At 45.4% G+C, this 12,255-nt stretch overlaps 1 protein-coding gene across 10 annotated transcripts in view; it reads right to left on the reverse strand.

Moving 5' to 3' along the window:
* LOC110491868 (agrin) overlaps window positions 1–12,255 on the reverse strand; it is a 519,837-nt gene that overhangs the window by 81,633 nt on the left and 425,949 nt on the right. For all 10 annotated transcript variants that reach the window (XM_036946758.1, XM_036946756.1, XM_036946757.1 and 7 more), the window contains 3 exons: window positions 11,629–11,772; window positions 5,206–5,330; window positions 4,934–5,039 (listed from right to left, as the gene is read on the reverse strand). In XM_036946758.1, the coding sequence (XP_036802653.1) occupies window positions 4,934–5,039; window positions 5,206–5,330; window positions 11,629–11,772 (375 nt within the window). The remainder of the gene's footprint in view (window positions 1–4,933; window positions 5,040–5,205; window positions 5,331–11,628; window positions 11,773–12,255) is intronic.

The following is a 12,255-nucleotide window of genomic DNA, read 5'->3' on the forward strand; positions in this document are numbered from 1 at the left end:
TCACTTGTCTGGGCTGTGTAGTCATCTTTGAAAGGCGGTTATTAAGATTGTTTGCCGTGTCTGCCATGCTCAGTGGGGAGGAGGAATCAGATATATGAAAGTCGACAGAAAAAGGGAAAGAGAAAATGGAAGAGAAGAAGAAAAACGAGCGGGGGAGAAAGAGAGCACGAAAGAGAGAGACATGAAAAGAGGGACGGAGGAAATAAGTGAACAAGTTCAGAAAAAGTGTTCAGGGAAAGTATGAGGATGGCGCGGGAGGCATAAAAGACATTAAGGCAGAAAACTGATGATGTCATATGCTAGTGTTCACTGCCAATTTGCGTCAAACCTACAGGTGATGACAACATATGGGAGAACCAGTCCAATGGTCAATGTCTGGACACGATTGGTGCCAGAAGTTCCTCATTTGTTCATATACCCCCCTTTAGTGGCTTGTACCTCACACACTTTCACAGGTTTCCCCATGGTTTGCTTCATCTAGCTCTTAGAATAGCCTGAAGCAGAAATGCTGTGTTGTGTAGAGAAGACTCAAAGTGCTTGTCCCTTAGCATGGGCGGAGAGATGGGTTAGATCACAAGTCCACAGTAGTAGCCATTTGATGTAGTTTCTGCAGAACTTGCTTCAGTGTGAAATGGCATAGGTCTTCAGCAGTGGTTCTGCGCTAGCTATTAGCATTGAAGTTGTTTCTGTCATTTGTATTAAGAGCTGCATCAGATCAGCGGAAGGTGAGGAGCGGTGGCAGGGTGAGGATGCTTGAATGCTAATTCGCACCCAGTCGCACGTGAAATGAGCTCGATCTAACCTCCAACCTGGGCCGCCACCTACGGCGTGACCGCATCTGGGGGAAGAAATTAAACGAACTGCTGTGACAAATTGTGTTCGTCTGGCTTCCCCTTGGGCTCAAAGAAAGCGAGCGAGAGAGAACTCTTTCTCCTTCCGAATGAAGCCCCACACTAGGTAAGGACTTACATACTACCCATCTCTCCATCGCCAGGCAACAAAGAATGAGCCTGGAGTGAATTTCATTGGTAACCGACGGCGTCAGATCGCTAATCACCAGATCAAGGTGCTGTCGGCCTCTCATAGAGCAAATTACTCTTACTCCTGTGCAGGGACGCAACTGGTTTTAGGTATAATGGAGTGTATATAATTTAATTACTATATTATATAATAATAATATTATTATATACACTCCAAACAGCCTACCTGACCACTCGGAGGCGTCCACATGGTCCTAAAGCACACCGTTGCCTCATTTTGTATCATATTCCTATGATAGAACGGGGGGACAAAAATGCTGTTTCAGAATGTCCCCAGTGAAAGTTGCACCCCTGCTCCTGTGTACCTGCATGTATGAGGCCGCCACACAGCACTATTTCAGAAGCCTTGGTTAGGGGTTGAGGTGGTGCCTTCGAAGCATTGCACTTACTTCAGGCCTGACAAACTGCACCAAGATCAGCAGGGAAAAGGAAGGTACCCACCAGAGGTCTTCATGGGTTCAACAGACCCTAAATTCTGAGATCCGACCCGGGATCCGAAAAACAAATGATGGTCCCACTAAGCGCAAACCAGATGGGATGGCGTATTGCTGCAGAATGCTGTGGTAGCCATGCTAGTTAAGTGTGCCTTGAATTCTAAATAAATCACAGACAGTGTTACTAGCAAAGCACCTCCACACCATCACACCTCAATGCTTCACGGTGGGAACCGCACATGCGGAGCTCACCCATTCACCTACTCTGCATCTCACAAAGACATGGCAGTTGGAACCAAAAATCTCACATTTGGACTCATCAGCCCAAAGGACAGATTTTCACCTCTCTAATGTCCATTGCTCGTGTTTCAATGCCCAAGCAAGTCTCTTCTTCTATTGGTGTCCTTTAGTAGTAGTTTATTCTCAGCAATTCGACCATGAAGGCCTGACTCATGCATTCTCCTCTGTCTGTTACTTAAACTATGAAGCATTGACTTGAGCATCAATTTCTGAGGCTGGTATCCTCTGCAGCAGAGGTAATCCTGGGTCTTCCTTTCCAGTGGCGGTCCTCATGAGAGCCAGTTTCATCATAGCGATTGATGGTTTTTGCAACTGCACTTGAAGAAACTTTAAAAGTTCTTGACATTTTCCGGATTGACTGACCTTCACGTCTTAAAGTAATGATGGACTATCGTTTCTCTTTGCTTATTTGAGCTGTTCTTGCCATAATTTGGACTTGATTTTTTACCAAATAGGGCTATCTTCTGTATACCACCCCTACCCTGCTGTTGGAATTTTACCCTTTTTTCTCCCCAATTTCGTGGTATCCAATTGTTTTAGTAGCTACTATCTTGTCTCATCGCTACAACTCCCGTACGTGCTGGGGAGAGACGAAGGTTGAAAGTCATGCGTCCTCCGATACACAACCCAACTAAGCCGCACTGCTTCTTATCACAGCGCCATCCAACCCGGAAGCCAGCCGCACCAATGTGTCTGAGGAAACACTGTGCACCTGGCAACCTATTGCTGCGCTTTTAATGTGAAGAGACAGCAACAACAACAATGATCATTTATTTGAATTGTAAATCTCTATTAATGAACTGGGCACATAAAGATGTAGCATAGGCCTATAGCAGTGTGTGAATGCATCAAATTATTGAGCTTGTTTTGGCTGATTTCATGGGGCTACAGATGACAATCTATTTCCCTTCCGTTTGGGACTTAATTTATTGTACTGATTATTTTTTTCAAATATGCGCTGTCTCATTAACCAGTAATGACATCAAGGCAGGAGTGGGGTGGCCAGTTGGAGCACAGTCAGTTTTGCTGAGGCAATATATCATCTTTGGGAGAGATGTGGGAGAGACCAAATGAGTGAATTAATAACTTTGGGGGCAGCAATCATCTTTTCTGTTTTTTTTTTTTTTTACCCCCTTTTTCTCCCCAATTTTGTGGTATCCAACTGTTAGTAGCTACTATCTTGTCTCATCGCTACAACTCCCGTACGTACTCGGGAGATCGAAGGTTGAAAGTCATGCGTCCTCCGATACACAACCCAACTAAGCCGCACTGCTTCTTAACACAGCGCGCAGCCAACCCGGAAGCCAGCCGCACCAATGTGTCGGAGGAAACACCGTGCACCTGGCAACCTATTGCTGCGCTTTTAATGTGAAGAGACAGACTCATAGTTTCTCAACCTTTTAAGCAAAACATTGTCATCTGTTGAGTCATGCTTGTTGCTTAAAACACTTTATGCTAGTGGTTGTATTAATTTGGGTTTCTTCGCATCCCACAACTGTTTCAGGCTATGTTTGGAATATTTCTGAGTGGTCCAGCGAAAGCCCGGACTTGAACCCGATCTAACATCTCTGGAGAGACCTGAAAATAGCTGCCCAAGAAGACTCAAGGCTGTAATCGCTGCCAAAGGTGCTTCAACAGTAAAGGGTCTGAATACTTATGTAAATGTGATTTCAGTTTTTATTTTTAATACATTTGCAAATATTTCTAAAAACCTGCTTTTGCTTTGTCATTATGAGGTATTGTGTGTAGATTGATGAGGGGAAAAAACGATTTAATTCATTTTAGAATAAGGCTGTAATGTAACAAAATGTGGAAAAAGTCAAGGGGTCTGAATACATTCCGAATGCACTGTACACACTGTGGGTGTGATATATACATATATATATTAATAGCATACAGTGGACACCTAGGCGTTTAGGCTTGTCTAGATGCATGCAATGCCCTGATGCATTTAGTGCTCAAATCTCTGACAGCTGAACCGTGAGGTGTACAATTATTGTTTTAGGAAAGTAAAAACTAAGCAAATGGCTATAAAGTCATTTGTTTCACACCGTTTTTAAGGAAACGTAACTATGGATCATTTAGCAAATAGCCTATCGCGTGTTTATTGAGGTTTCTTTCACTCTGTCTTTCTACTCTCGGATCTGAACGGGTCTCTTGGATCCAAACCAGCATGGGTCCATTGAGGTTCGTATTTCTACTGGCCTTTTCGGAGTGGGTCTGACTGTCCTTGGGTCCATTTGGAACAGTTCTCTTTAAAAAAAAAAATGAATTTATGCATATCGGTCAGGTGGGAACGCCACGGATCCATTTCAGAATGGGTCCAACTTTTTGGACCCGTGAAGACCTCTACCCACAACCTCTATTCCAAACCAGGTATCAGAAGGCTTACTCTTCCCCCCATCCTCAAGCATCTCGCCAATCTCCCCTCTGATAGTTGAACAGTGGTGCACTCATCCAGCTAAAAGCTGCGAAGGGGATTGCCCACTGAGAATTTGGGAGCTAAACCTCCCTAATCCGCACAGGGGTGCAGGGAATCAAACAGTAAAATGTCAACCATTTATGGGCGATTCAGTGGCTCAGGCTGCAGCCAAACGGTAGTTTCTCTATCTCCAGGGGAGCATCTTGGGCCTCGTTTCTCTCCCAAGAAATTGTTTTCCCTCTTCCTCGCTCCTCTCTGTCAGCCATCCGAAGCAGGGAGGATGATGGTAAAGAGCCTCAGCTGTCGTCGTGTGCGCTCACAGGTATGTTGACGACACGCCAGCTGGTCGTTATTTCCACAAGAAAACTTGTGCTTTACTGCAAATTCTTGGCACATATAGAGCCCACATACACTAAAATACAAACACTTGACGATATCTGGTACAGTCAGTCTCAAAAACTGTTTACTACAGTAATGTGTAAAGTAACATTTGTATACTTTAAAGTATAGCCATGGAGGCTATCCAAAGACAAACCTCGGTGAAAGACACAGTGAAGCACTACTGCACCAACCACAGAGGACACAACCCATACCCTAGTCTCTTGGCTTTGACAAGGAGAGAGAGGACAGTTGGTCTTTCCAACGCCTGTGGCGTTATTCATTATCTCTTGATATGGGCCTGACAACAGGAGAAGGACATTCCCTAGAATGATGTATGGAGGCCAGACAGAGCTCACCTGCACACTGGCCAAAGTGTTCCACTCTGATGTGCTTGTCCCGCCTACAGGCAATGGTGCTCAGCTGGCACTGGTCAGCGTAGGTCACCCCATCAGAGCCACACACCTGCTCAGGGGAAAAAAATAGAAACAGGCTAGGATCACAGCTTGTTAACTCTATGCCTGCGTACTACCGACCTCTTTAGGCCGATCACAAGCTCAGTAGTTCCAGATAAAGTGTTCTGGATTCTGTGATGAATTTCTGACATAGAGAGGATAATGTAAAGGCCCACCTTGGTCTTGTTCATCTCGTCACAGTCGGGCGAGGGACATTCACAGTGGGCTTGACCATTGACCTCAACACAAGACGCACCAAACTTGCAGTCCAGCTCATTACATGAGGTTGGGGCATCAGCACCTGGGATGGGAATGAAGGGGTTAAAATCAACTCATGGGTCAATGGATACCATCACTGTCCATCATATGAATGTGTGTTCATGGTCCAAATCATGATGCTGGAATTAGCATGTGAGCTTGGTACTTTTAACTGCTCTGAATCCTAGTTGATAATTACCATAATAATGTATATGCATGGTACCACTTCCACATACATACAGGGAGGTCCAAAAGTCATGTGACAGTGACAATTGTTGTTGTTTTGGCTCTCTACTTCAGCCCTTTGGATTTTAAGTGATACAATGACTATGAGGTTAAGGTGCAGACTGTCAGCTTTAATTTGAGGGTATTTTCATAAGCAAATACAGCACCGTTTGTACATAGTACCCCCATTTCAGAGGACCAAAAGTATTGGGGCAAATTCAGTCTATGTTTATTAAAGTAGTAAAAAAAGTATTTGGTCCAATATTCATAGCACGTAATGACTACATGTGACTCTACACATTTGTTGGATGCAGTTTGTTTTGGTTGTGTTTCAGATTATTTTGTGCCCGATACAAATGAACAATGTATTGTGTCAATTTGGAGTCACTTTTATTGTAAATATGAATATAATGTGTTTCTAAACACTTCTCCATTAATGTGGATGCTACAATGATTATGGATAGTCCTGAATGAATCTTGAATAATGATGACTGAGAAGGTTACATACGCACAAATATCATACGACCCCCCAAAAATGCTAAACTCCCCTCTGAAAAGTTAGCATGTCTTGGGGGTATGATATTTCTGTCTCTGTAACTTTCTCACTCATCATTATTCACACAGTCATTGTATCATTTCAAATTCAGTGCTGGAGGACAGAGCCAAAACAACAAAACATTTGTCCCTGTCTCAATACTCTTAGACTGTATAGAAACATGAGTAGGTTATGCAGATGAAATATTGTTATGCTTTCCATACGCGAATATATTAATGATGAATCTTTAGTATAAAGTAAATATGTGGACTCTTTTCAAGACAATAAAAAAAGGATTTGGTCTCATTCCGTCATGTTTGTTGTGTTTGGGGTCAGGCGCCTACACAGCACTGATCGTTAAAATGGCGGCGGAAGAAATGGCAGCAGTTTTACGGGCGCCCAACCAATTGTGCTATTATGTGGGGGGGTTTTCGCGTTATTTGTAACTTATTTTGTACATAATGTTTCTGCAACCGTATCTTAAGGCAAAAAAAGAGCTTCTGAATATCAGAACAGCGATCACTCACCTCGGATTAGACAAAGATTTTTTCTGCAACAAAGATGACGCACAAGACATTCTCCAAACACCCCACAGGACCGACATTCCGTTACTTGCAAGAGGAAGCGACGCAGGTACACAGAGGACAAAGAGCCGGATGCCTGGTCAGGACCCGGCGAAGTCGACTGGGAAAGCTGCTGTTACCATCAATACTACTCGCCAACGTGCAATCATTGGACAATAAACTAGACGAGGTACGATCACGAATACCCTACCAACAGGACATCAAAAACTGATATTCAGCTAGCGGGATATACGCTGCACCGGCAGGATAGAACAGCACACTCTGGTAAGACGAGGGCAGTCGGTCTGTGCATATTTGTAAACAACAGCTGGTGCACGAAATCTAAGGAAGTCTCTAGATTTTGCTCGCCTGAAGTAGAGTATATTGTGATAAATTGCAGGCCACTACTTGCCTAAAGAGTTTTCAGCTATACTTTTCGTGGCTGTTTATTTACCACCACAGACAGATGCTGGCACTAAGACCGCACTCAGTCAGCTGTATAAGGAAATAAGCAAACAGGAAACCACTCACTCAGAGGCGGTGCTCCTAGTGGCCAGAGACTTTAATGCAGGGAAACCTAAATCAGTTCTACATAATTTATACCAACATGTTAAATGAGCAACCAGAGGGAAACAAATTCTAGATCACCTGTACTCCACACACAGAGACGCGTACAAAGCTCTCCCTCGCCCTCCATTTGGTAAATCCGACCACAACTCTATGCTCCTAATTCCTGTTTACAAGCAAAAATTAAAGCAGGAAGCACCAGTGACTCGGTCTATAAAAACGTGGTCAGATGAAGCAGATGCTAAACTACAGGACTGTTTTGCTATCACAAGCTGGAACATGTTCCGGGATTCTTCCAATGGCATTGAGGAGTACACCACATCTGTCATTGGCTTTATCAATTAGTGCATCGAGGACGTCGTCCCCACAGTGACTGTATGCACATACCCCAATAAGAAGCCATGGATTACAGGCAACATTCACACTGAGCTAAAGGGTAGAGTTGCCGCTTTCAAGGTGTGGGACTGGAAATCATGCTAACCCTGCGACGAACCATCAAACAGGCAAAGCGTCAATACAGGGCTAAGATTGAATCATACTACACCGGCTCCGACGCTCGTCTTATGTGGCAAGGCTTGCAAACTATTACAGACTACAAAGGGAAGCTCAGCTGTGAGCTGCCCAGTGACACGAGCATACCAGATGAGCTAAATCACTTCTATGCTCGCTTTGAAGCAAGCAACACTGAGGCATGCATGAGAGCATCAGCTGTTCTGGATGACTGTGTGATCAGGCTCTCCGTAGCTGACCTTTAGGACGTGTGCTCCGGGCTTGTGCTGACCAACTCGCAGGTGTCTTCACTAACATTTTCAACATGTCCCTGACTGAGTCTGTAATACCAACATGTTTCAAGCAGACCACCATAGTCCCTGTGCCCAAGAACACAAAGGCAACCTGACAAAATGACTATAGACCTTAGTACTCACGTCCGTAGCCATGAAGTGCTTTGAAAGGTTGGTAATGGCTCACATCAACACCATTATCCCAGAAACCCTAGACCCACTCCAATTTGCATACCGCCCAAACAGATCCACAGATGATGCAATCTCTATTGCACTCCACACTGCCCTTTCCCACCTGGACAAAAGGAACACTTATGTGAGAATGCTATTCATTGACTACAGCTCAGCGTTCAACACCATAGTACCCTCAAAGCTCATCACTAAGCTAAGGATCCTGGGACTAAACAACCTCCTTCTGCAACTGGATCCTGGACTTCCTGACGGGCCGACCCCAGGTGGTGAGGGTAGGTAGCAACACATCTGCCACGCTGATCCTCAACACTGGAGCTCCCCAGGGGTGCATGCTCAGTCCCCTCCTGTACTCCCTGTTCACTCACGACTGCATGGCAGGCATGACTCCAACACCATCATTAAGTTTTCAGACGACACAACAGTGGTAGGCCTGATCACAGACAACGACGAGACAGCATATAGGGAGGAGGTCAGAGACCTGGCCGTGTGGTGCCAGAATAACAACCTATCCCTCAACGTAACCAAGAATAAGGAGATGATTATGGACTACAGGAAAAAGAGGACCGAGCACGCCCCCATTCTCATCGACGGGGCTGTAGTGGAACAGGTTGAGAGCTTCAAGTTCCTCGGTGTCCACATCAACAACAAACTATAATGGTCCAAACACACCAAGACAGTCATGAAGAGGGCACGACAAAGCCTATTCTCCCTCAGGAAACCAAAAAGATTTGGCATGGGTCTGAGATCCTCAAAAGGTGCTACAGCTGCAACATCGAGAGCATGGTTGCATCACTGCCTGGTACAGCAATTGCTCGGCCTCTGACCGTAAAGCACTACAGAGGGTAGTGTGTACGGCCCAGTACATCACTGGGGCTAAGCTGCCTGCAATCCAGGACCTCTACACCAGGCGGTGTCAGGGGAAGGCCCTAACAATTGTCAAAGACCCCAGCCACTCCAGTCATAGACTGTTCTCTCTACTACCGCATGGCAAGCGTTACCGGAGTGCCAAGTCTAAGACAAAAAGGCTTCTCAACAGTTTTTACCCCCAAGCCATAAGAATCCTGAACAGGTAATCAAATGGCTACACGGACTATTTGCATTGTGTGCCTTCCCCCCCAACCCCTATTTTACGCTACTGCTACTCTCTGTTCATCATATATGCATAGTCACTTTAACCATATCTACATGTACATACTACCTCAGTCAGCCAGACTAACCGGTATGTAGCCTCGCTACTTTTATAGCTACTGTATATAGCCTGTCTTTTTACTGTTGTTTTATTTCTTTACTTACCTATTGTTCACCTAACACCTTTTTTTGCACTATTGGTTAGAACCTTTAAGTAAGCATTTCACTGTAAGACCTGTTGTATTCGGCGCACGTGACAAATTAACTTTGATTTGATTACTGGTACGTTGACCAAGGAACCTGTTTGAATCAACCACTGGGTTGCATCAGCAGCAACAACAGGGGCTAAGAATCATTGCCATGAGCCCCTGAGGCATCAAGTGTGGGCTCTCCTCTCTGCGCTGAACTTAATGTGGTGCAGAGAGCCTCCTCTCGGCTTTCAAGTGCGGCCCCCCCACCCCACCCCACTTTGTGCTGGGACTATTGACTTCATTAAGCACTTGACTTCCTGTCAATAGATGACAGTGGGTCTTAATGAGACAGTGCCCGGATAACACAGCGGGACCTTCCCCTCTCAGTTGTGTGTATTCATTAGGTTAGGTTGCCATTCATCCAGACATTAGAATGGAGGGCTAAATGAATGGATACTTGATAAATTTCCCAAATATTGTATTAGGTACATCCATCTAGTACCAAGTCGGACTCCCCTTTGATTCCAGAACAGACTGAATTATTTGGGGAATGGATTCAACAAAGTGTGGCATTCAAATATTTATCAATTCGTCTCAAGAGACCTAACGTGTGCCAGGAAAACATTCCCCACACCATTGTAACCATCAGCCTGTACATCAGGCAGGATGGAGCCATGGACTCATGCTGCTTACACCAAATCCTGACTCTGCCATCAGCATGATGCTACAGGAACTGGGATTCGTCGGACGAGGCAATGGAGCCGCTTCTTCTTCTTTTTAGCTGATAGGAGTGGAACCCTCTACTGCATTATAGACCATCCGTGACAAGCACCGACGAGTTGTCTGCTCCGAGATGTTGTTCTGCAAAGCACCGCTGTACTGTTGTTTGTTCTACCATTTTCTGTAAACCCTAGACACTGGGGCCTCCGGAGCGGGCAGGGATGTTCTTGTCCCATCGCACACTAGCGACTCCTGTGGTGGGCTGGGTGCAATGCACGCTGACACAGTCGCCAGGTGTACAGTGTTTCCTCTGACACATTGCTGCGGCTGGCTTCCGTGTTAAGTGGGCGTTATGTCAAGAAGCAGTGCGGGTCGTGTTTCGGAGGACGCACGGCTCTCGACCTTCGCCTCTCCTGAGTCCGTATGGGAGTTACAGCGATGGGACAAAACTGTAACTACCAACTGGATGACATGAAATTGGGGAGAGAAAGGGATAAAAAAAATAAAACCCTAGACACCGTCGTGCGTGAAAAGCCCAGGACGACAGACGAGGTACTGAGGTACTGGAACCGGCACACCTGACTCAATGTCTGTAGGAGCAAACCATTTTTGTGAATGGGGTTGTGTACTTAAACTGATATTTCCCATTCTGATTTGTTTTTCCTTCAAATAACAGAATGAAAAACTACAGCTACAACAACAGCCATTGTTGTCAAAGACACCAGCCACCCTAGTCATAGACTGTTCTCTCTGCTACTGCACGGCAAGCGGTACCGGAGCGCCACGGCTAGGTCCAAGAGGCTTCTAAAATAGCTTCTACCCCCAAGCCCTAAAATTCAGACTCCTGAACACCTAATCAAATGGCTACCCAGACTATCTGCATTGCCTTCCCCCCCTTTTACACCGCTGCTACTCTCTCTCTTATCATCTATACATAGTCACTTTAATAACTCTACCTACATGTACATATTACCTCAATTACCTCGACTAACCGGTGCCCCCGCACATTGACTCTGTACCGGTACCCCTTGTATATAGTCTCGCTATTGTTATTTTACTGCTGCTTTTTAATTACTTGTTCATTTTATTTATTTATTTGTAAAAAAACAACATTCTCACTGCATTATTGGCTAAGGGCTCATAAGTAAGCATTTCAGCATACAACACTGAATACTGTTGTATTCGGCGCATGTGACTAATACAATTTGATTTGATTGTTATTGTACTGCAGCCGCTTCACTTTCTGATACTTCTTAATGCTGATAAAACAGGTGGCTTCGAGAAAAATCCATTGAGTTCATGACTTCGCTTCTGCAAGACCGCTCCCTGGATGAGAGGAGTTACAGGGACGAGACGAGAGCCGAGGGGTTGCCATGCTCTGTCGGTGGCGCGGTGAGTTAACAGGTGGCGCACGTCAGTCAGCAGGGGCTCCCTGTACCTGTGTCACAGCCGCTCCTGCCCATCTTACTGCCGTCGGGGCACACATTGCATTTCATGCCCTTCACTCCAGTCTTGCAGGAGCACAGGCCTGACATCTGCTCGCAGTCGTCCCTCACCGAGCCCACTGCGTCGCAGTTACACGCTGGAACACCGAGGGAGAGAAAGAAAGAGAGGAAGGGAGATATAAATAGGGAGAAGGAAGGAATGGAGGAAGAGAGACAGGGAGAAAGATGGAAACAAAAGGGTAAGTGGTACTTAATGACATACAGTGAATAACAATCCACCTGTTCACCACAATGCAAGATAAAGAATATTGATTATCCATCTTAACTCTTTCCCTAAAACTCTTCAAGATTTTCTATTGGGCTTTTCAGTTCAGAACTACACTTAATCTATGTCATAGAAACCTGCCTCTCACACACACTCAGACTACCTCAGAAGTGACCCCTAGGTTGATGTAAATCTCAGCGCCTCGGTGTCGGGACTGGAGTCAGGGATAGTTCAGGCAGAGGCCTGAGTCCTGAGGCAAGTGGGTAGATGGGCCAATAAGATCACAGAGAGCCTCCAGGCCCCAAGGAATAACATCAACCCCATCAAACCCCATCATGTTCCTGGAATCAATGTT

Source organism: Oncorhynchus mykiss, chromosome 16 (assembly GCF_013265735.2).
Source record: "Oncorhynchus mykiss isolate Arlee chromosome 16, USDA_OmykA_1.1, whole genome shotgun sequence".
In the NCBI taxonomy this organism is placed as follows: Eukaryota; Metazoa; Chordata; class Actinopteri; order Salmoniformes; family Salmonidae; genus Oncorhynchus; species Oncorhynchus mykiss.